Source organism: Sorex araneus, chromosome 4 (genome assembly GCF_027595985.1).
Source record: "Sorex araneus isolate mSorAra2 chromosome 4, mSorAra2.pri, whole genome shotgun sequence".
NCBI classification, from domain to species: domain Eukaryota; kingdom Metazoa; phylum Chordata; class Mammalia; order Eulipotyphla; family Soricidae; genus Sorex; species Sorex araneus.
In genome coordinates, this window is record NC_073305.1 from 12,125,170 (window position 1) to 12,150,141 (window position 24,972).

Sequence of the window (24,972 nt, forward strand, 5' to 3'; positions counted from 1 at the left end):
TGGACTGGACACATTGCAACGCTTTATTCGCTCTGGGCAGCGGCCCTGGGCTGGTTTCCATGCAGAGGGCAGTTGAGGGGGTGCTGGAGGGGGGCAGGGGGTCCCCGCTGGACGAAGCTGGGCGCCACGGCCTGGCACTCTGGTCCCATACCTGGTCCCTTCTTCCTGCTCCACGTCACCGCAGTGCCAGACACCGTGGCTGCTCCTCAGCCCTGCGAAGAACAAGGGGCCGGAGTTGCGTGGGTGGCCCAGGCCCCGTCAGGTGCGGCCCCCACTCCTGCCCAGCCCCCTCCTCCAGACTGCCCGCCCAACACACAGACCCGGCTCCCAGTGCACGTTGGCTCAGAGATGTCCCTCCACGTGGAATGTTCCGGAGAGACGGCCGGGACGGCCCCGGGACCAGGCTGTGAGCGCCGGCCTCTGCTTCCTGCCTCCTGCCGCCCACCCTCAGCTCTCAGCCTGGGGCCAGCTGTCACTCTTGGTCAGCAGCGTCTGACGTGGCAACCGGCAGGGGCGTGTCTCTCACACGGGGGCACCCCGAGTCCTCTGCGTCTCACTGGACAGGCACATGGGGTGCACTGGGCCCCGCAGGAAGGGGTCACGCGCGCGAGGGCCCCTGCTCGGCCTCCACTGGGGGCGCTGACAGCCAGGGCTGAGGCCGGGAGGGCGGACGTGGCCGGGCAGTGCCCTGGCTGCAGGACCCGAGATACAGGGGTGCCAGCTGGAGTTTCTCGCCATCTGCCTCCTGGTGCAATGGCCAGTGGGAGAGGTGCGTTCTTCCCGGTCCACCCTGGGCGCGGGGCGTCCCTGGGATCTAGTGGGGTCGCGGGAATCGAGCGGGCCTGCAGGCTGGGCTTCTGAGGCGTCTCCACAAAGGCCTGGGCAGGTGCAGAGGATGCCGGGAGATCCACCTGTCCCCACAGGCCTGTGTGTCCAGCGCTGTGGCCCGGCTCCACTTCCTGGCCACAGAGACGCCCGCAGGAGGGCCGTGAGCCCACCTGGCACTGGGCGCCTCTCCCGTGGGCTCGGGGGTCCCTCTCCGCCATGAGATGGGGAGACGGGGGTGCACTGAGCAGAGCCCAGGCAGGAGCCGTGTTGCAGTGAGGGGGACGCTGGGGCAGAGGGTGTGGAGAAACGGCCTGTAGGCTGCCTGACCTCTGACCTCGGCCTCTCTGCCAGCAGGGGCACGGCAGCTGGTCTCTGGTGCCCACAAAAGGCTTTCCCCAGGAGGATAAAGGTGACCCGACCAGGAAGAAAGACATGTGGCAGCTGGTAGGGAAGGGGCTGGGCCTGAGCAGTAGGGGGTATGGCCCGGGCAGAGGGCGGAGCCATGAGGAGCTGGGAGGGGGTGGGGTCTGCCGGAGAGAGGGGTGGGGCCTGCTGGGAGAGGGTGGGACCTGCTGGGAGGGGGTGGGGCCTGTGGAAGAGAGGGGTGTGGCCTGCCGGGAGGGGGTGGGGCCTGTGGAAGAGAGGGGTGGGACCTGCTGGGACGGGTGGGGTGGGGGTGGTGCCTGCCGGGAGGGTGGGGCCTGCTGAGAGGGGTTGGGACCTATGGGAGAGAGGGGTGGGGCCTGCTGCGAGGGGGTGGGGCCTGTGGGAGAGGGGGTAGGGCCTGCCGAGAGGGTGGGGCCTGCCAGGAGAGGGTGGGGCCTGTGGGAGAGAGGGGTGGGACCTGCTGAGAGAGGGTGGGGCCTGCTGGGAGGGGGTGGGGCCTGTGGGAGAGAGGGGTGGGGCCTGCCGGGAGGGGTGGGGCCTGCCGGGAGAGGGTGGGGCCTGTGGGAGAGAGGGGTGGGACCTGCTGGGAGGGTTGGGGTGGGGGTGGGGCCTGCCGGGAGGGTGGGGCCTGCCAGGAGGCCTAACAGTTGGGACCGGGTGGCAACCTCCTAGAAGGGGTGGGGTGGGGCCTGCTGTGAGAGGGTGGGGCCTGCCGGGAGGCCTGACAGCTGGGACCGGGTGGCAACCTCCTAGAAGGGGTGGGGTGGGGCCTGTTGGGAGAGAGTGGGACCTTCTGGGAGGGGTGGGGCCTGTGGGAAAGAGGGTGTGGCCTGCTAGGAGACTGCCCCTGGCTCCGTGAGGAGAGAGTGGTAAGGGGAGCAGAGGGGGGGGCTCCAGCCCCGTCTCCTCAGGCATTCTCCCCCCCACCCCCCAAAACCAGAAGGCTCAGCCCCAGGGCACTCCTGGCCCCACCCGTGACCTGCACCCTGGGCCCTCCCGTTGCCCCCCACCCCCAAGGTGCCCCTTCAGGCCAAAGGTACAAGTGGCACCTAAGGGGGGAGGTGGGGGCCCAGGCTCCCAGCAGCCGCTGCCCCTGCGAGGGGGCTGCCCCTCGTGCCCTGCTCCTGGCCCAGGAGACCGGGCAGCGTGGCGGGAGGTGGCAGAGGCCTGGCCCTGCCGTGCTGAGTGCAGACAGGGCAGAGGCGCCCCGAGCGGGCCGGGCGCTCACCTTGTGGGCGGCAGCGCTGACGCAGCGCTGGTAGGCCTTGACGAGGCCGGAGCAGAGGAGCACTTCCTGCGCGTGCTGGCGGTAGCAGCGGAGCAGCTGGGCCTGCAGGTCGGAGCACACGGGCCCCTGCTGGCGGGGCCTGTGGGGACAGAGAGGGGCCGTGGGGCCGAGCACCGGGCAGCCAGCCCGCGGCCTTCAGCCCCGCAGGCGTGCCCAGCCGACTCCGCCCTCCCCGGCGCCCCCGCACCCCCAGTGTGACCGCGTGCTCGGCCCCCTCTACCCGGCCGGGAAGGAACCCCAGGACATTGCATTCTCAACAGGGGGAGGGGAGTCCTTCGCCTCTTTCTCCCCTGCCGAAGGAGTCACGAGCCACCGCAGTGAAATCCGTCTCTCTTTGTGAAGACAGGACACGGGGAGGCGCCCCCTCAAGGGACGGCCCCTGCAGTCACAGTCTCGAGCACACGCACAAAGACTCACACACACACACACAACTCTCTCTCCCCAGGCACCCGGCACACGCATGCACGCACACACACGTTCCCATCTGCACGGGCACACACGCAGTTATCGTCCTCACACACGTGACCGTACATCCCACCCACACGCACCCACGCACAGGGCCATACAACAGCCACGTGCCAGGGCACAGCCTCGCACACTCACTGCAGCCAGCCGGCCGCCCCGGCCACACCGCCGCTGGCCGCATGTCTAGGCCATGAAAGGGTGGCCGGGATGCCGCCCGCGCCTCTGCCCAGGCATGGGGGGCCTGGCAGCGGTGCCAGTTCTCCAGCCGCGCCTGCGGATCCACAGCCCGGCCCCCGTGGGTGCTGGGCCCAGCAGCGTGCCATGATGTCAGCAAGGCAGCGAGTCGCACGTCAGCCGGCAGGGCGGCACTTCCGGGGCACGGTGCCACCCTCGGTGCCAAGCGGCCTGGGTGCCACTCCCTGGCCGCGACCTGTCATCTTCTGGGCCATGTGCCCAGCCCAGGACGAGCCCCGGTCGTCAGCTGGGCCGGCACACACGGTCACACGCATACCTGGGGCAGGAGCACAACGTGCGGCTTCTGGCGTGCGAGCAGGTGTGCTGACACGGGCATGGGCGTGGGCGTGGGCGAGCGTGTCGGGCGTGTCTCCAGGTGAGTGTGTCTGAGTGAGAGTGTGGGGGCGAGTGTTCGCATGTGTGAGACCACGCTGAGTGTGTCTGAGAGCATGTTGGGGGTGGCGGGTGTGTCTATGTGTTGAGTATATGTGTCTGAGTGTGTGTCTGGGTGTGTGAGTGCGTCTGACTGTGTGGTGAGTGTGTGTCTGTGCTGAGTGTGTCAGTGTATTAAATGTGTGTGTGACTGTGTGGTGTGTGTGCCTGAGTGTGTGTCTGGCTGTGTGGTGTCTGTGCTGAGTGTGTCAGTGTACTGAGTGTGTGTGTCTGTGTGGGGAGTGTGTGTGTGCCTGAATGTGTGTATGTGTGTGTGTCTGGCTGTGTGGTGAGGTCTGTGTATGTGTATGTGTCAGTGTATTGTGTGTGTGGGGGGGGGAGTGTGTGTCTGAATGTGTGAACGTGTGTGTGTGGTGTGTATCAGTGTACCGAGTGTGTGTGTATCTATGTGGTGAGTGCATGCCTGAGTGTGTGTCTGTGCTGAGTGTGTGTCAGTGTATTGAGTGTGTGTGTCTGTGTGGGGAGTGTGTGTGCCTGAATGTATGTGTGTGTGTCTGGCTGTGTGATGAGGTCTGTGTATGTGTATGTGTCAGTGTATTGTGTGTGTGGGGGGGAGTGTGTGTGTCTGTGTGTGTGTGGTGTGTATCAGTGTACCGAGTGTGTGTGTATCTATGTGGTGAGTGCATGCCTGAGTGTGTGTCTGTGCTGAGTGTGTGTCAGTGTATTGAGTGTGTGTGTTTGTGGGGTGTGTGCCTGAGTGTGTGTCTGGGTGTGTGTCGGGATGCAGATGGCGGTGGGTGTGACAGGAGCCGCATTCCTGGGCAGCTGCAGGGGCTGTGCTGGCTTGGCCTGACGCCACGCGCCGCCCGGAGGCTCTGGGCACGGTGCATGGGGACGGCCGGGACAGCGCCCGCCCGGGGCCCCGCCTGCCCTGGCAGGGGGCGGCGCCTCGGAAGGCTCTGAGGGGGGCCGTGCAACCCCTCCCGCCCCGCAGCGGGACAGACGCCTGCAGCCCAGCCGTTGCTCCCCAGGCCGGGTCCCGGGGGCTCATCTCCGGGGTCCGGCGGGAGACCCTGACCCCACCCGGCACTGGCACAGCACCTCGAGCTTCTGTATTTAATCCTGGCGCATCCCCGTGGGGGTCTGGGCCCCATAGCCGCCCCCGCTGCCTCCCTCTGCCCGTCCTCCCTGGAGGCCCCCGGGAACCGCCCTGGGCCGGCGGCCCCTCCGCGGGAGGCCCGGGCTGGGCTGTTCAAAGCTGCCGGTCCACGGGGGCCTGGAGGGGTCATGGGAGGGGCGTCCTAGGACAGGAGTAGGGGTGTGGGGGGCGCCCGGGCCCCCTGCAGCCCCTCCGGGGCCCCCCTCCAGGCTGCCACTTCCTTCCAGTCCCTCTGTCCCTTCAGGGCCCCTGTGCGGCCCGAAGGCAAGTCTCATGGGACGCGCCACGGCGCTGGTCCAGGGAAAACTGGGCCGTGGTGAAATCCACCCGCGGCACCCGGACGCCACTGGGTCCCGCGGTGGCCGCACTCCCCCGGGACTTAGCAGGAAGGACGCGAGGAAGCCGGCGGGGAGGAATCTCACCCCTGGCTCCGGGGGGCCGGAGGGGAGCGGCTGGCACCCAGGTCAGCTCGGGCGTGTGTGTGTGTGTGTGTGTGTGTGTGTGTGTGTGTGTGTGTGTGTGTGTGTAGGGGGGCAGCTGCTCTCCAAGGCCCAGGAGGCTCCTGCGCGAGCACTTTGCAGGGCAGAGGACGCCCAGCGGGGGGCGCTGTGCAGGGCAGCTTCGGGGTCCACCTGGCTGGGAAGCGCTCAGTGCCCCCCACAGAGACCACAGACGTCCACAAAGGGGCATGGACCAAGTGCAGACTTGAGGGGTGGCCTGGTTGCAGAGTGGGAAACTGAGGCAGCTGGCACAGAGTCTGGGCCGAGGCGGAGGGTGTCAGCCAGAGCCACCCCTCTCCCCTGCCCGGCCGCCCTGGGAATTTGAAGGCGGGGACGGGGGCGTCTCTCCACCCCACCCCGTCTTGGAGCTGCAGGCCCTGGGCACGGTGCCAGCAGGCGGGCAGGGCAGAGTCTCAGACCCCCAGGGAGGATCTAGCTTGGCCACGGGGGTCAGAAGTCAGGGGTCACACAGGGTGGGGAGGAGCGTCCTCACCCAGCAGCCAGGAGGGATGTCCCTGGGGCCCCTCACCCACCCGCCCAACAGCCCGAGGGGGCCCTGATGGGGAGCAGAAGACAGAGACCCCCTGGGTCATCCATGCTGCCCCACCGAGGCCTTGGAAGCTTCCGGGTCAGCGGGCATGGGCACTGCCCCCACCCCCGTTCCACCCTGTCCTTGGCACGAGCACTGACTGCCACACCGAGAAGAGTAAGTCCTGAGCGGGGATGGGACGGGCGGGGACAGTGGGGAGGGAGCAGCAGGGAGTGTGGGAACAGAGGGGACAGCGGGGACAGCAGGGACAGCGGGGAGTTGTGGGGACAGGGGAGTGAGGGGACAGTGGGGAGTGTGGGGACAGTGGGGACAGTGCTGAGAGCCGCCTCCCACACTCCGACTCCAGCACCACCTCCAGACGTCACCCCCGGGCTCGCCCGACCCCCACTTGGTCTCCCATGAAGGCCCCCCCATCCTCTTCCTCGGCCAGCCCTGGGCCAGCTGCCCCGTCACTGCTGCCACCCCCGGCCACTCCCTGCACGGCCAGTCCTAGCCCACTCCACCAGTCCCCCCCGAAGTCTAAGTCCCATCCCACAGCAACCAGAACCTTCCGCGCCAAACTGCCACCAGCCGCCAGGGCACCCCCCCCCAGCCCCGCAGAAACCCTCCCCCACTTCAGAGAGGACTCGGCCAGCCCCTCCCTTTCACTCACTCCATCTGGGGGACCCCTAAGGGCAATCTAGACGCCCCCCTCCGCCTTCACAGATGCCTCCCCCTGCCCCACTTGCCCCACTCTTGCCGTCTCCCCACCTTCCACCCATTCTGCATGCTCCTTCTCGTCCGTTCCTCGACCGCCATTCTAGAACATTCCCCTCACTCCCCCGGCTTCCTTCCAGGTGCCGCCCCTTGCCTTCATGCATCCCAGATCTCCCCCGACTCCAGCCGTCTCTGCCACGTCTCACTCCAGAGGCGTCCCTCCTGTCCCCTACGGACAGTCACGCCGACCTCTCTCCCGTCCAGCGGCGAGCCAGGGGTGTCAGCACCAAAAGCAAAGCACAGGAGGCTGGCTTGGAGGCACAGACCCCCACAGGCTCGGTGCTGAGCGACCCCCCTGGTGCCCACTCGCTGCTCTCGGCCCTGCCCCTGTCTGTGCAGGGCGGACCTGCCTGCGCCCTGCCGCTGTCCCCTGTCCAGACCCTCAGACAGCCCTAGGCCTGCGCTCTGGCCTCAGCCAGCCTTCCGGGAGCCCCCGGACCCTCTCCGAGCTCTCCCTCAGCCCCTTCTCACAGCCGCAGCCCAGGGACCCGGGGAGAGGGTCCTCGAGCGGCCAGGATGGCTGCAGGGAGGCCGTGCGGCCGAGGAAGCTGGGGGAGATGCCCCCGGGGCCTTCCTGGGGTCTCTGTCCCCATCGTCCCACGAGATGTGCACAGCCCACCGCTCAGGAGAGGGGCTCGACCCCATCACGGGGGCCAGTGGTGGGTGCTGGGGGCGGGGGGGGGGGTAGCGACAGGCAGATGCAGCGCTCGGCATCTCTGGCAGAGACCCAGCCCGTCAAGCACCCAGGGAAGCACCGAGGACCAGGGCCCGTTCCTGGTCCCTCCTCGCTTCCTCGATGAGGCAGGAGGGCGTTTGCGCCCAGAGAAGAATGTGCACGAGGCCCTCCCCAGCGGGACAGGGCCGGGTCAAGGGTCAGGCAGCTGCAGGTGACCTGGTGGACGCCCTGGCCTGGCCCATAACTGTGGCTGCTCTGATGACTGAGGCCCGCCTGTGCCCACTGCTTCTCCACAGATTCACCCTGGGCGCGCCTGATGGCCCGCATCTCTAGACGCTGGCCTCAGAGAGGGCAAGCGGCTTGCCTGAGGTCACACAGTGGGAAGCCGGAGCCAGGAGCAGAGGCTGGCTCTCTCCGTCTTCACTCTGGTCTTCGGAAAAGTTCCCGACTCCAACGGAAAACCCGCCGAGGGTGCACGAAACCCACTGGCCCCGAGCCCCCCACTGCCCCGAGAGGTCACTCACTCAGAGTGGGGGCGTGGGGGGGACGCACGGAAGGCAGGGGGCGGGGAAGACGGAACCGCGCTAAGCTGGCAGCTCGGGGCAGAGTCGGCCGGAAGGTGGGAAGGAAAAAGGAAAGCGCCACGTCCGCCTGGCCCGGGTCAGCGCGGGGCCAGCACCCCCTGCCTCGGGGCCGGGACTCGCCCGGCGGGCGTCTGCACGCGCACACCAGCCCCCGGCCCTGTGTGCGCTCTGATTTAATAAGTGAAATCTCATCAACTTATCCTTCTTCTATTATCACTGCTGACATCAATCTGATAATATTGGCCTGGTGTGGAATGGGGCTATTATGTGTCCTCCTGATATTTAATTTCAGAGAAACAGCGGCGGGGGGTGAATCCGCGGAGCAGGCTTTTCATTACAGGCAGCGGTAAGGAGATTCCGAGGGACTCGGGCATTCATCTTCGTCAGGTCCAATCTCGCCGCTCGGGAGAGGTTCGGGCGGGAGAGCCGCCGGCTACCCAGACTCGGCTAACTGGCTGCTGCCGACGAGGTCGGCCGGGGGAAGCGGAGCCCCGAGACCCGGCCATGGACCACGGGCCACGCGGCTTCCAGCGCTCCAGCCGCCCCGGCCTGCAAGCGAGGGGGCCCGGCCAGACGCTCCTTCTGCTGAGAGGCGAGGGGCGAGGGCTCCCCGGGGACCAACACAAACGGCCCCGGCTGCCACTTTAGTGAAGGAGCAGCTGCCTGAGATGGGAATGCACTGGGATTCTACACACACACGCGCGCCACACTTACCACGTACCACATGTACACAGACACCACACGTACACACAGACCACATATACACAGCTCACGTATATGATACCACATATACACAGATAATACACATACAAACCACAAATACACATATAAACACAAACCACGTATATACCCACCACATATACACACATACCATACATGTATACACACAAACCACACATACCACATACACACATGCCACATATACACAAACCACATATATACATACCACATATACACACAAATCGCACATACATGCACCATATATACACACATATCATATACACATAAACCACATATACACATACCACATATACACATAAGCCACATATACACATAAACCACATATACTACACACACGCACAAACCACTAAACACAGGTATTGCTCACACATCCCACATCCCCACCCCACTCTCCTGGCCCAGCCCACTCTCCCTGGGTCCCCAACTGCACGGCCCACCCTGTTCTCTTGAGCCCACCACCTTCTCCCCAGCCCACCCTGTTCTTGGCCCCAGGGGACCTGCTGCCTTGGCCCGCCCCATTCTCCAGACTCCCTGGTTCCAAGCCTGCCCGAGGACCCTCAAAGCGGGTGAGGAGGGGCTGTGAATGTGCAGACCAAGGAGCCCCCCGGGGGGGATGGGCAGTCCCACCCAGGCCCCCCTCCACAGATACCAGAGAATTAGGAGAGCTGGGGGTGCGGGCAGCTGGGACCCGGGGCCTAGGTGTTGGGGTGCAGAGTACTGCCCCCGCCTGAGTGACACTGTCAGGGCTCCTTCTTGCCCACCCGTCTCCCGAGGCCCGACACCAGTTAGGCCCACTCCCTGCCTGGGTGCTGGGGGCCCACCCCCGCCACACACCCACTTCTCCTCCCTGCCCTTCCCCTCAGGGTCACGACAAGAGCCGAAAGCCACAAGCAGTCCCCATGAAGCCACGGTCCATGCAGGGCAGCGGGTACTGGGAGCCCCCTGAACACAGTCTGGAACCCGAGGGACAGGACGTCCAGTGCGTCCTCGGGCTCGCCTGGACGCAGGCCACGTGGCCTTCAAGACAAAGGCACCCGGGACGGTCAGCCTCCAGGGGCCGCAGGGATAGCATAGCGGGGTGGGTGTCGTTCGACCCCGTCACCCACAGGGCCCCGCCGCCAGGACTGGTCCCCGAGCGCATCGAGCCTCCCTCTCTAGCTCCGCATCTTCCCCTTGAGCTTGACGGCCCCCCTGGGACCGACACCAAGGCCGCACGGTCAGGCCCGGCGAGCCCCAGGCGGGCAGCCCTGTCCCACCACCAGGCCGGTGCCAGGCGCCTCTGCCCGCCTGCCCCACCCCCGACAGCCCCAAGTCAGGGACGACGGGGAGCAGCTGCCTTGCTGGGAGGGAGGCAGCAGGGAGGCAGCAGGAGGCGGGGAGGGGGCAGGAAGGTGTGACGCTGAGCACGAAGCCGGAGCAAGCGCAGGTCTGGGTGGAGGCCCCGGAGGGGGCAGGCCTTGCGCTGTCCGAGCAGGCGGCCCCGGACGGGGACCCTCGCAGGTGTCCGCACACACAAGCACCTCCGCACGCCGGCAGGCACAGGCGCCCAACTCGCCCCAGGAACAGCAGACGCGCTGAAGACTCCCACCCGAGTGTGGCACAGGGGCGAGGCACAGGCTTTGCACTCAGCCAACCCTAGTTTGATCCCCGGCACCCCCCAAGGTCCCCTGAACCCTGTCGGGAGTGAGCCCCAAGCGCCGCCAGGTGTGGCCCCCTCCAGGAGAAAATAATAAACGGGACGGAGAGCACTGTGCCAGCGGGAGCGGGGCCTGGGGCCTGGGGCCATGGCAGCGCACGGGACACAGCAAGGACCCTGAAAAACGAGGGCAGGCGACGACCTGGCTGGGCGGAGCGGTGCCCGGCGCTGGGCTGCCCAAACGGCCCAGCGAGCCCCTCATGTGGGCACAGCCGGGCCCTGCCCCAGGAGGGAAGGTGGCGTCAGACGTGGGCAAGTGTGTCCCAACAGTCACTGCGAGAGGCCGGAGCAGCGGGATCAGCACCGCAGGGCGATGGCGCTGACGGGCTCTGCCGAGGATGGACACGCTGACGGGCACTGCTGGGAACTCCAGGCTACGGCCACTGTGCCAAGGGGACAGGGACCCGCGCAGGAGGAGGGCGTGTGCTGGGGAGGACGGAGCCCAGAGGCTCTGTGTGTGTGTGTGTGTATGTGAGTGTGTGTATGTTTGTGTGTGAGTGTGTGAGAGTGTGTGTATGTGATAGTATGTGTGTGAGTGTGAGTGTGTATGTGTGTATGAGTGTGTGTATGTGTGCATATGTGTGAGTGTGTATGAGTATGAGTGTGTGTGTGTGTCTTCTTGCACAAACACATGGCCTGATTGTGGCCCTGGGCACACACTGAGCTCGCAGGTTGGGGCCAGGCCGGGCTCCAGCGGCCCCGGGGAAGGGAGGGCAGGGAGTGGCTGGCACACCCAGGGCCGAGGCTCCTGGACGCCCGGTGTCCTGGGGGAGCCGTCCCCAGGAGGTCCCGTGGGGCTCCGGGTCGGAAGCTGGTAAGGGATATAAAGCTGGAGCCTGGGGCCAGAGCAGCAGTATGTGGGGAGGGTGTTTGCCTTGCACGCAGCCAACCTGGGTTCGATCCCTGGCATCCCATACAGTCCCCTGGGCACGGCCAGGAGTAATTCCAGAACGCAGAGCCAGGAGCAACCCCTGAGTATTGCTGGGTGAGACCCAAAAAGCAAAAAAATTAAAAAAAAATGAAGCTGGAGCCACAGTACGGGGAGGGTGCCTGCACCCTGGCACCCTGGCACCCCACCTCAGCCACGTCAGGCGTGATTCCTGGGCACAGAGCCAGGAATAACCACCCCCCCAAAAAAAGAAAAAACAAACAAAATAACAGATGTGTACTTTGATTTGGGGCTTTTAATTTTTGTGACTGTTGTGTTTTGGGGTCACACCCAGCTGTGTCCAGGGCTTCCTCCTGGTGGGGCTTGCAGGAACCCTAGGGGTCGCTGAGGATGGCCCGTGGGTCAGCCGTGTGCAGGGCGACGAGCCTTCCCTGCTGCACTATTGCTCGGCCCGCGGGAGGGGCACCGAGGGCTGGAGAGCGCGGAGGCGAGCAGTGGGCCTCGGGAGACGGGTTTACGGAGAGCAGCGGCGGCGCGGAGCCGAGCTCTGCCCGAGGGAGCCCCGGGGAGGGGAAGCCGGCGCTCAGGGCTGGAGATGAAACTGCGAAATGAAAAAGAAGAACAACACGGGGGGCGATGACGGGGGAGTAAACGTGTCCAAAAGGACGTTCCCGCCGCCCCACCCACGCCAGCACCCGAGACGGCACCCCCTGATTTTTCCCGCCCATGCCAATGAGGGCGTGCTCTGTGAATCAGGGCTCATCGACTTGCTCGAGCGGGCGCCAGTAACATCTCCATGGTGAGACTCGTTGCTACTGTTTTTGGCATATCCAATACGCTACGGGGAGCTTGCCAGGCTCTGCCGTGCGGGCGGGATACTCGCGGTAGCTTGCCGGGCTCTCCAAGAGGGGCGGAGGAATAGAACCCGGGTCGGCCACGTGCAAGGCAAACGCCCTACCCTCTGTGCTGTGGCTCCAGCCCGTGAATCAGGGCACTGCAGTGAATGGAGGGTGTGCCCACGGGACGCCCAGGAGGGGCGCAACCGCTGGGGAAACAGTACTTTCCCTTGCTGCGGTCTTGGGGGGTACTGGATCCACCAGACAGAGCGGGCCGGTGCTGGGAGCCGGTCGAGGAAGTGAGTGGAGGCACTTAGCGTTGCGGAGGGCTGGAAACGCCTCGAAGCTCCGTTAGGACAAAACAACATCTGGCCCTCTGGGAGGAGACACACAGGGGCCTGGCAGCACCGAGGCCGGGAGGACGGTGGGGCTCTTCCAGGGAGGAGCCGTGCTTGTTTTGGGGGGTCTGTTCTGCGAGAGAGCTGCGAGGCTGGGCTTGGGGAGTCGTGGGGAGGGGGCCGCCTCCTGGCACCCTTGTTTGGGGTGACGGTTGCACAGGACGTCCCTCGTTTCTGGCGCGCGCCAGCTGGGAAGATGTAGATACATACACATGCGTGTGCATAAACAGAGTCTGCGTGTGGCCTTTGGCCTAATCGTTCCTTCGAGAAGGCTCTCAGGAGGTCGGGGCACCGAGACGGAGAGGCTGCTCGCTGTCGTTACACGCTGGCGAGAGAGCCAAGTTGGAGGAGGCCCAAGGACCGCTGCCAAGACCGGCTCCCGCAGCTCTGCTCGCTCGGGCCGTGCAGGAGAGCCATGCGGACATCGTGAGTGGGCCATCCCTGCTCCGCCCGCCAGGGACGGGGCGGGGGCGCCGGACCTGCAGGCGGGGGCCACACACCCCTGGACGAAGCCACTCGGGAATGCGGGGTGGAGCCCGTGCCGCTGTGTAGACAGATCCGAGCTTGACTTTCACTTTCTCTCTCTCTCTCAGTCCAGTCCGGGACAGACTTCCGGCACCGTTGCTGTGTTCAGGAAAACAACTATTTCAACTATTTCTCATTGCGAAAGAGGAAAGGTAGAGACTCGTCCGGCAAGATTTCCTGGCTCATCCGTCTCCCGGGCTCCAGGGAGGGAAAACGGTGGTTGGGTGGAAGCGGGGGTGGGGGGGACGTGTACCTGGGCCCCTCGGCCCGACCTTTGCTCCTTAGCAGTGTCATTGCAGACACGCGTGCATGTGCTGGGACAGAGAAGGGACGGAGCCAGGCACGGGGCACAGACTCAAGGCGCATCCACAAGAAGAGTCACTGCAGCAGGACCGGGCGGAGGAAACAGCCTCATCTCTGCCATGCTCGGGCCCAAGTTCCAAACCCACCTGCTGGGTGGGGCCGGGGAGAGGACTCAACCAGCGAGCACGTGTGTCGCCTGCGGGAGCCCCAGGTTTGATCCCCAGCACCGCTCAGCACCCTGGGGAGTGACCCCCTGTAGCACTGCAGCACTGTCGTCCCGTTGCTCATCGATTTGCTCGAGCGGGCACCAGTCACGTCTCCACTGTGAGACTTGTTGTTACTGTTTCTGGCATATCGAATACGCCACGGGGAGCTTTCCAGGCTCTGCCATGCGGGCGGGAGACTCTCGGTAGCTTGCCGGGCTCTCCGAGAGGGGCGGAGGAATCAAACCCAGGTCGGCCATGTGCAAGGGATAATGCCCTACCAACTCTCCTATCGCTCCAGTCCTCTGATTTTTAGGAGTGACCCCCTTAAAAATCAAAAAGGGAAACAGAACAAAACCCAAACTAACCACTTTGCTCATGGACGGGGTGATGTGGCAACTCGGCTTGGAGTCCCAAGGTGCTGTGTGCTCCTCCACGGGCCCCTCGCGGCCCAGGCGGGTGCAGACACCGTCCCTGAGGCCACACAGCAGGATGTCATCGCCACGAGGTGGCTTCCTCCTCGTGGCCGCTAAGCCTCTCCGCCCGGCCCTGGCCCGACGGGCAGGATGGAGTGCTGCTACTGGGCGGAGACATGTGCAATTTCTCGCCCTGAGTTCAGAGATAATCGGCGGCCCGAGGCTGGGGAAGGAGGGCTGAGGCTTGGGGACTCACTCGGCCACTGGGAGCATGATCTTCCCTGACACCCGGTGGGGATCACGGAGTTTCCAGCGCCAACACCTCCAACGGCTGCCTGAGGCATCGGTGCGAGCCTGAGCCCCAGGCCTGGTCCCACAGTGTCCCCGGGGTGGTGGCCCCTGTCCCCACTCCCCAGCCCATCGCCTGGGGAGAGCCCTTTCCCCTGGTGACTCCCCATCGAGCTGCCCACGGCCCAGGGCGCGATGAAGTGAGAGGATCCCGGTTTCCGAGGGCCCCAGGAAGAGCCTGCTGGACCGCACTGCCCTCCAGCCCGCACTGCCCGCCTCTGTCCAGAGAGAGTTTCAGGAGCCGAGGACGGAGTCCGGCAGAGCTGGGAGAAGGACAAACACTGGCAGAGCTTCCCCGAGACTCGAGTGGGGAGCAGCGAGGGCCCAGGCGCGGGGCAGAGGGGAGAGGACCACGGGAGGGGCTGTCTCCGCGGCTGACCTGGCCCCCTCCCCGCCCCCCACCCCAGACTGCCTGGAACCCTCACTTCCTAGTGGGGGGGGCTGAGAGAGGAGACATCTGGGGGCTTCCAGACTCGGGAAATCAGGCCCGAGGCCTGGGGGTGACCATTCCCACCTGCCAGCACAAACTGCCCGCCCCCCAGCCTACCTACACTCGTGTGTCCAGCCCCCTCAAGTGGCCAAGCCCCTGCTCTGCCCAAGTCTTACTTCCCGATAAACACTCTCTGGGGTCCCCTGAGACGTGCAAGTGTCCTGAGCTACCAACTTGCTCATGACAGACAGATCTGGGGTTCAGCACACAACCCACAGAGACTCGGGGTCTGGGGGCTTGGCGGGGCACCTCGCCCCGCTACCAGGGGGAGCCACAGGCCCCCTGCCTTGTGCCGCTGGGCAGCTCAAGCCCCCCCCCCCCCCAAGCCCCACATGGCAGCTGAGCTCGAGGCTGGCAGAGATGCTGTTGGGGGTAGCCCAGGGGTGCAGGGCCAGAGGACTGGGGGTCACCCCCGCCTCAGCTCCACTCCGCCGGGCGCCTGGCCTTGGGCCGCTCTCAGCCTCACCCCACATGTCCTTGTGTTTCAGACGGCGGCCGTGACAGGCAGGGGTTCCCTGAGCACTCGGCCTCTGCTCTTCCCAAGGGCCCTAGAGCGAACGCTCAGGCTCTGTGACTCTGCGGGGGGGGTCAGTGAATATCCCCCCGCCCCGGGCAAGCCCTGGGGCGAGGTAGGCACACAGTAAGCACCGGAAAAAGCCCTGGACCCAGGTCAGCCTGGCGGTCGAGGCCCCTGGGGCAGCTCTGGGCGCGGTGTCACGGGACAGTCCCAGCTCACATGACACCCGCGTGGCTCTCTGCCCAGACAGCTGCTCGGGATGTCTTGTGGAACCCTCAGGGAGGTCAAGGGGGTGGACGTGCCCCAGGGGTGGCCGAGGCCCAGCCTTCCCACCTCTGCAGGTTTCCTGGGCCATATCAGCCCCGAGCAGGCGTCCCGGGCACGGCCCGGCCCCTGCACCGCCCATCGCTCTTTGGAAGCGCGCGCCCACAAGGCATTCTACCTCCTGAACAATTCCGTTTAATCCGCGGGAGAGATTTGCTCTAGTGCATACTCACCTTTTCATCATCTTTCTTCAGTTCTCAAGATGCATTCCTGCTCCTCGGAGCACATCAATGCAGCCGCACTCCCGTTCTTGCCATACGGAAGGAGTCATACATTTGCCATCCCCGGCTAGCTGCCGCTTTGTATCACGGACGTCCTATTTCCCCCTTTATGGCACCGGGCCGACTCTCGGCCTTCGCTTAAATAGGGATTTAGACTAAGCTGCACGTGGGTTTGAGCTGATGTAGCAAGAATTTGTACAGTAATGAAACTGGAATACAAAGTGCTCGTCTGTCACCACCAGCGGCCGCCCTGCACCCTCCCGCCACAGCACCCACCTGCCCGCCGCCCTCATCCCCACAAAGCCAGCTCGGGGCTGGTGCCGGGGGCTGGTCCTCGGTGAGCCTGGGATTGGGGGTTAGTCTGGGGCTGAGGACTAGTTATAACTGTGACTGGAGACCAGTTACCTGGTGAGTCTGGGATGAGACTAGTGACCCCGCGAGCCTGGGACTGAGGACCAGTGACCCCATGAATCTGGGACTGAGGACTAGTGACCCCGTGAGTCACTAGTCACTAGTCGTGACTCAAGAACTCGTCATCTGTGAGCCTAGGGTCCAGGTCTGGTCACTGTGTCTCCAGGAGAACTAAGTTCATCTGAGGCCGAGATCAAGAACTAGTTCTCATGGGGCTGGAGTAACAGCACAGCGGGTAGGGCGTTTGCCTTGCACGCGGCCGACCCGGGTTCGATTCCCAGCATCCCATATGGTCCCCTGAGCACCGCTAGGGGTGATTCCTGAGTGCAGAGCCAGGAGTAATCCCTGTGCATCGCCAGGTGTGACCCAAAAAGAAAAAGAAAAAAAAGAACTAGTTCTCATTAGTAAACCTGGGACCTAGGACTAGTGTAGGTGTCAAGGACTAGTCACCGTGTGAGTCGGGGGCTGCGGGGCTGTAATGGAGCAAGAAAGCCGGGCCCTGGTTAGTCTCTGGGGACTAGTTACCCTTCGAGCCCGAGACTCCAGGGCTAGGAGAGGCTGGGAGAGACCCAAGGCTCTGCCTTCGCTCCTCCCAGGGCCACTGACAGGCGAGACCCTCCGTCCCTGGGAGAGAAGGTTCTGGAAAGCAGGCAAGGCATGAGAACGGGGACAGGGCAGGGATCCTACACCAGGCCGCGCCGACTCCCCAGCCTGGAAACCACCGTCCGGTGCAGGCAGCGGCCGTGGCACAAAGCCACACGCGAGTCCTACAGTGGCTGACTCCACACGGACGCCCTCCGCAACGCTTTTCAAATCTGACCAGATGAGTCCCAGGAGACAAGTGTCCTCCGGGCCCTTCCTCCTAGGACTGATAAGAGCCACTTCACTCCTTTCACTAAGAACAAACCGCAAAGGCCCGTTTTTCAGCCCCACTCAGAAACTCTTACTGAGCGAGACACAGGGTGTCCGTGGAGATGGCACGGGTGGGCCATCACCCCCGGGTCATTCGGTCCCTGCGACTACGGCAGCAGTGACTGACTGACGGAGCCAGCTTGGTCAGGGCTGACGACGGAGGCGACGGCTATTAGCCAATTCCCTAATTAGGGGCCTGTTTGTAGAGCTAATAGGCAGCGTAATCATTTGGTAGATTAAGGAAAGCTCCCGGGCATTCCTGACAACCGTCATCGTGGAAGAGTCTGGAAGGCGACTCATCTGCGCCTGTGAGGGGCAGGGACCCCACAAAGCCGTCACCCGTGACAAGAGGGCCTGAAAAGCACACAACCCCCATCAAGGCCTGGGCGGCGGGGGCTGCCAGCTTCTGCTCCCGGCAGACTGATGGACCCCCTTCAGCGGCAGACACACGCACTCAACATGCCTCAGACACACTCAACACGCTGACACACAACACGGTCACACTCAAACTCAACACACATTCAGGAAAGTCAGACTCACAAACTCAACACACACTCAGACACGCTTACCACACAGACACACACACTCCCCCCCCCCACTCAGTAAACACACACAACTCAATACACTCAACACACTGACGCACAGTCGAACACACTTGACAGTCAGACTCACAAACATTCACCACAAAGACACACTCTCCACACAGATGCACACTCAGACACACCAGACACACACTCAACACAGGTATAATGCACAAACTATACACAAACTAAATACACTCAACATAGACACACTCAACACAGACACACAAACTCAACATATAGACACACACTCAACACACAAACACACAGATTCAATAGTCAGACACGCATTCAAACACTCACCACACACACTCACACACTCACCACATACACACACTCAACACACAGACACACCACACAGACACACTCAACACACAGATACACCACACAGTCAGACACACTCAATACAAATGCACACAGACACACACACCACACAGAAACACACAGATACACCACACAGTCAGACACACTCAACACAAACGCACATAGACACACACACCACACAGAAACACACATGCACACACACATGCAATGCAATTGCATGTATGTACATGCATACAACAGGTACACATGTGCACACAGACACAGACACACACATAGCATGGTGATGGCACTCCCAGTGTGCCTCCCACAGCCAGACTTCTGGGGGGTCCACTCAAAGTCTCTCCGACTTTGAGACAGGGAGACAGGTGGCACCATCCAGAATCCCAACCCAAAATGGGAGGCATCTGGTTAGTGGCTGTGTGAGGGTGTCTGCCTGCCTGAAGGAGATGAGCAAGACAAATGTGGGAGTGACTGAGTCTGTGTGTGGTGTGTGGGAGTATGTGTGACTGTAGTCTGTGTGTGGGAGTGACTGTGAATCTGTGTGTGATACGCGGGAGTGTGTCTGTGAGTCTGTGTGTGGTATGCGGGAGTGTGTCTGTGAGTCTGTGTGTGGTATGCGGGAGTGTGTCTGTGAGTCTGTGTGTGGTATGCGGGACTGTGTGGGACTGTGTGACTGCAAGTCTGTGTGTGGTACTCAGGAGTATGTGTGAGTCCGTGTGTGTGGTGTGCGGGAGTGTCCGTGAGTCTGTGTGTGGTGTGCGGGAGTGAGAGTCTGAGTCAGTGTGTATGGTGTGTGGGAGTGTGTGTGTCACTGTCAGTGTGTGTGTTCCCTGGAGTGTGTGTGGGCAGGTGAGAGAAAGAGAGAGAGAGGGAGAGAGAGAGAGAGAGAGAGAGAGAGAGAGAGAGAGAGAGAGAGAGAGAGAGAGAGAGAGAGAGAGAGAGAGAGAGAGAGAGTGTATATGGGCATGGAGGGACTTTTTTTTTTTTTGCTTTTTTTGGGTCACACCTGGCAATGCTCAGGGGTCACTCCTGGCTCTGAACTCAGAAATTACTCCTGGCGGTGCTTAGGGGACCATATGGGATGCTGGGAATCGAATCTGGGCCGGCCACATGCAAGGCAAACGCCCTCCCCGCTGTGCTATCGCTCCAGCCCCAAGGGAGGGACATTCTGTTTTTTTTTTTTTTGCTTTTTGGGTCACACCCAGCAATGCACAGGGGTCACTCCTGGCTCATGCACTCAGGAATCACCCCTGGCGGTGCTCAGGGGACCATATGGGATGCTGGGATTTGAACCCGGGTCGGCCTCGTGCAAGGCAAACGCCCTACCCGCTGTGCTATCGCTCCAGCCCCAAGGGAGGGACATTCTGATGCTGCGATCAGTTTTGGTTTTTGTGCTTTGTCTTTGGTTTGGGGGCCACACCTAGTGATGCTCAGGGCTCACTCCTGGCTCTGCTTGCTCCTGGGCCAGCGGCGTGCAAGGCCAGCGCCCTCCCCGCCGTGCCCTCCCCGGAGTCCCAATGCTGGGATGAGTCTTATGTGGCTTTTATGTTCCTTCCTTGTGTACGTTTTGCACAAGGTGAACCGTGCGCCGGGAGAGGAGGAGGCCCTGGGCTGGCACTGCAGAGACGGGCTTGGCCTGCGGGCACTGGGGCCTTTCCGAAGGAAGTGAGGCCAGAAGCACAGCTCTGGGGAGGCTCCTGGGTCCTGCCCACCCCGCTGACCTTCCCCACGAAAGCCTCCGGGGGTCGGGGCAGTGGCTTCCCTGGCAGAGCGCATGCTCAGCCCACAGGGGGCTGGGCTGGACCCCCGGCACTGCGTGGACAGAGCACTGGGCTGTTAGGCGCAAACCACTGGACAAACCTCCCTACGGGGGGGTGGGGGTGGGGGTAGGACCCGCCCCAGTGTGGGTGAACGAATGCTGGATTGCAGCCGGGGTCCCGAGGGGTCTGTGAGGGGAACCTGGAGACACATGGTCCAAGCCCTCCCGGGACGGACAGACAGACAGACAACGAAGCGAGGCCCAGAGTGGGAGGAGGCTACTTCTCAAGGGTGGGGACCTCCAGACAGCACGGAGGTGACCCCTCCCGGTGCCTCCACCGAGACCCAATCATGTAGATGTGAGCCCCTCCCTGCACAATGCTCCTTTCAGTGGCAGGAAGTGGGGGGCTTGGGTCCCAAGGGGGGCTACTGGCTCCATGCTCAGGTGGGCAACCCGTCCCCTCCAACACAGCTGTGCATGTCCCGCCGTGGCCGCCCGGGCAGGGGGTCGGGGGGCTCCGCAGCGCCAGCCAGGGCAGCCGGGGGGCTGGTGTCTGCCTGTGGAGCTGGGCTGGCATAGCTTGCTGCACCCTGGCTCAGCTGGGGCCCACGCTGCCCAGGCAAGGGTGAGGTGGTGAGGGGGTCGCGCCTCTGCTCCTCCTCCCTCAGGCGACAGCCTGAGGATTGTCAGGTGGGACCCTGCAGCTCTCCCCTGCCCCAAAGCCAGGTATCTGCGGGGGGGGGGGGGGCGGGGGGCAGGGCACGGCAGGCTGCTTTGCCCCACGTGCAGGAGGACCGGGAGGAAAGTGACGGAGGCCAAGCTCGGGGCAAGGGGCAGGGCGGTGGCACCAGGGAAAAAGAAACCTAATGGCAATGCGGAGCGGCAGCTGTTTACTGACGTGGGGAAAAAAGCCTCCGCCGTAATAACAGTTAATCCCCAGAAGCTAATCGAAATGTAACACTCAGAAGGGAACAAAGTGACAGAGCCAGGCGGCTGCAGCCTGGGGGACTCCGACTGTCCTCCCCAGGCACGGTGCGGGAAGGAGGCGCTGGTGTCCTCCCGGGCGGCGCGGGATTAGCAAGGGCCCCCCCAAGCCCAGTTTCCTGAGTCACGAGCGGGGAGAAAGCGCCGGGCAGCCGCACTGGCCGTCCTGAGCTGGGGCCTCCAAGGGCTGAGCCTGGGGAGCGAGTGTCTGCCGGGGGTGGGGGGGGGGACTTTGTGCCCTGGGGCCGGTCCTGGAGTCTACCACCCCGCTGGCCTCAGCCAGGCTCCCCTGCCCTTCCCCGCGGGGCTTGGGAAAGCCAGGGAGCCCCTAGCCCGCAGGCTGCACTGCAGGGCTGTGAGGGAGCCCCCAGCAGGAGCCCCCACTTCCCGGCCCTGGCCCCCTTCTCACCCAGGTCCCTCCCGCCCGGCCACCCTCCTCTGCGGTGAGGGTCTTCCGGGAATCCGGGTGTCCCCCAAGGTTCCCCTCCCCGGGACTCGCACAGCCACTTCCCGGGGGTTCAGTGCTGCTGGAGTCGAAGACCACCCCTGACCCCGGCGCAGAGACCCGGGTCCTCGGCCGCACCTCGAGCCTTCCTGTACTTCCCGTAGGGGAGTGCAGGGCGGGAGGCCCGGAGAGGGTGAGTCATCCGGCCGGGGCGGTGGGGGGGGCGCCCAAGTGGCCACCCCTGCCCCCGTCCCCACACTGGGGCTGTCTCGGCCCCCAGATGCTGCCAGTTATCTTTCCAAAACACAAATCCGATCCTATCAATTCTCGGCTTAAAAGCTTTTTTATGGCTCGCCACTGCCTGTAGGATGAATTCCAAATTTTCCCGCATGCAGGGAAGAAGCTGCGCCTCCGGGGTGGGGGGGGGGCCGCCCCACCCGCTCCCGCCCCAAGGCTCCACTCACTGACCCCCACGGCACGGCCTGCTTGGAGCCCCCCGGGTGGAAACTCCCTCTGGTGTTACAGGGTGCCCGCACCGGGGCCTCTCCTGTATGGACCGTGCAACCGAGACGGTGCGGAGGCTTCCGCAGAACAGCAGAGAGAGCAGGAGCAAGGCGGCGGGGGGAGAGATAAAGAGGAGAGGAGAGAGAGGAGAGGAAGAGAAGAGCGAAAGGAGAGAGAGGAGAGAAAGAAGGCATGAAAGAGAGCAGAGAGAGAAGAGAGTGCGCGGGCGAGTGCTGGGACACGGGACAATGATGTCACGGTGCCCCTCACCAGCGCGGCTTACGCCTGGTGGGGGAGCCGGGTGGCGAGTGTCAGTGGTGCAGGAGGGGCCCCAGGCACTAAGGCTGAGTTGGAGACGGCGGAGGCTGCAGCGCTGTGCACCTGCCTTGCGTGGAGGCAGGGGTGTGGCCCCGGGTTCAAGCCCAGCGCGCCATGCCTCCTTCCCCCTCACAGACTCCAGACCCACGAGCACTGGGGAGAACATCCTCCGAGTAAGTCAAAATGACAGCGGGGGTCAGGAAACTATGAACGGGGAGCAAGGGGGCCCCCATACTAGACATGGTGGCCCCAAGGCTGGAGCAGGGGCTGTGGGGGTGCTTGCTGGAAGGGGGGACAGACATGTGGGGCCACGCAGGGGTCAAGAGCAGAGCAGCAGGAGGCTTCTGGGAGGAGCGGAGGCCGGCCCGCCACTGCTGGGGACCCCCGTGTGGAGGAACCCCCCAGAGGAAGGGAAGGAAGGCTGCGGCTCACAGCAGCCGAGCCCGTCTCTGAAGTCCAGCTTCCGGGCTGGTCCTGCCAGCTGGTCACTCTCAGCGCCACGGACCTTTCAGGCCCGGGACCAGGAGGCCTTTCCTGGGGTCCCAGCCGCCCACGCCCCAACTCTGCTCTTCACCTGCGGAACAGGCCGGGGCGGGCCTGGAACGCCGCAGTCACACGAGCTCCCTGGCCAGTGGGAACCTTCACACGCGGCTGAGAGCCACGGCGATGGCAGGCTTGAGGGCGCACCCCCAAACATGAACTGACACTCGCGGCCACGTGTGCAGATCCCACGCGAGTGGGTGGGCCCACAGGAGCCGCCTTTCCCCAGCCCCAGCCTTCCTGGCGCCGGGCCCCAGGAGCTTGAACGCCCCACACTGGCCGCCCAGATCCCAGATGACCTGAGCCCACACGCGATGGACAGGCCAGCAGGACGTCTGGATGCCAGGCCCGGCTGTGGACACTCACTGGGCACACACCTGGCCTGACGGGCCCTCACCAAGCACGCCTGGTCCCACGGCCTTGGCCTCTGACAGGGGTGCCGGGGAGAAGGGGGGACACTGACTCAGGCTCAGAGAGTAAGTCACACGTCTATGTGTTCAGTGGTACACGTACACACATGTTCATGCACACACACAAGCCCGCCCAACCACACAGGAACATGCAATCACATACAGGCACATATGGTCACACCTTGAGCATGCAAACAAGGGCATACAGCCACACACGTACACACAAGTACGGGCTGTGCAGGCACTCACAGATACATGCATGGTTCCACACATGTATGAGTACATACAGACATACAGGCACTCACAGATAGGCACATCCATTCTCTCACACGTACACACACCCCTCACACACCCGTACACACACTGACCCTCTCACACGCATACACACTCTTAGGTCACCTCGAGCACAGTAGGTGCGAGGTTGGATTCTGAGAGGCCCGTCCCTGAGGGAGAGGCCTGGGAGGTGGACACTGGAGACAGACCGCAGGAGAGGCCCTGGCCAGAGCTCAGCTGTCCCCCAGTGGGTCCAGGGCCAGGACAGTCTCTGGAAAGTCCTCTGGCCCAGGCCAGCGAGTCGGTCACCTAACCCAGTCCTGGTGAGCGGGGCCTGCGGGCCACACACTGCCCAGGTTCGTGGGCACCCTGCTGGGACCCACAGGTGACGTCTGTGGGCACAAGACAGGGCCCAGGAAACCAACGACCTCTCACCACTTAGGGAACCGAGGCTCAACCACGGCCGCAGCAGCCTCACAAACACCACTGGGCTCTGTTCATGGAAGGGGCCTCCCGCTGAGACTTCTGGGGGGGTTTCACCTGCTCCCCAATGTCCACTCTGCCTGCCGGTCAGCACTCTCCCCCGGGAATGCTCTGTCCGTGCTGATATGGGGGCGGGGAGAGTCCACAAAGTCCAGCAGCTTCCAAGAACAGCCCCAGCCTGCCACAGACACACACTCATACATACATGCACACACATGTTCACAGACATGCATACTTACACATCTCACATACATGCAAACACACACAGCTCATAGACACATCCACAGACACATATCCTTACAAACAGATTGCACATACTCACATACATGCACACATGTGCTCACTCAGACACACCTACGTGCACACACTCATACATACCCTCACATACATGTACACAATGTACTCACACACATATCTTGTGCACATGCACAAACACTCACAGTCTCACAAACACAACACTCCCACATACACACACACACGTATACACCCCCCTGTTATGCATGACATCACATGCATCACACTTGGACACCCTTGCACGGACACTCTTATACGTTCACGTGCCCACACCTTTCTACGTACACTAGCCCACACGCACTCCTGGACACACTCCCCTAGACACGCTCGCTCACATGCAGAGCAGTGGGTCCATGGGTAGGGCAGCTGTCAGGAGAGACCGGCTGGCCAGCAGGGAGGACCATGGCTCACTGGGGCCCGGAAGTGCCCGCAGGAGGGAGGGAGGGAGGGAGGCCCGGGACCAGGAGCAGCGCAGCCTGGACGCGTCAGGCCCTGCTCCGAGCCCACTCTGCCCCCAGCTGGTGACGCGCCCATGGACACATCTGTGGAATATGGCTCTTGGGCTTCGTGAGTCCCGAGACATGTCTGTGGGGTGAGTCCCCACGCCCTCCCTGCGCTGGCTCGGGAGAGGGTGGGGGATGCATTTCCCGCAGCTGCAAACAGGACAGTCCCGGCATCGGCCCCGGAACCGCCAGAGAAGAGGCCCCAGCGGAAGAGGAACTCATGATGACAGGTCGGGCCCGTTCCCGAGAGAAACGCAGAGATGCACATGTGACTGTGAGTCTCTCAAACGGGCAAAGGACGCTGCTGAGACCGTGGACTTCGGTCAATATCCGAGGAGAAAACACCTCATTTAAAGGGGCCAAGGAGACAGGACAGGGGACAAGGCACTTGCCGTGCGTGCGGCTGACTGGGATTGGACCCCCGGTGCCCCACCAGGAGCGGCTGCCCTGAGCACCGCCGGGTGTGTCCCCTCCTGTAGTCCAGAAAAGGACAGGGACGATGGG

The 24,972-nt window shown here is 63.5% G+C and overlaps 1 protein-coding gene across 1 annotated transcript in view; it reads right to left on the reverse strand.

Moving 5' to 3' along the window:
- Nucleotides 1-24,972, reverse strand: part of CHCHD6 (coiled-coil-helix-coiled-coil-helix domain containing 6) — a 194,260-nt gene continuing 169,288 nt past the window's right edge. The window contains exons 7-8 of the mRNA XM_055135794.1: nt 2,444-2,582; nt 1-212 (exon numbers count right to left, since the gene is read on the reverse strand). Coding sequence (XP_054991769.1) covers nt 207-212; nt 2,444-2,582 — 145 coding nt within the window. The 3' untranslated portion in view covers nt 1-206. The remainder of the gene's footprint in view (nt 213-2,443; nt 2,583-24,972) is intronic.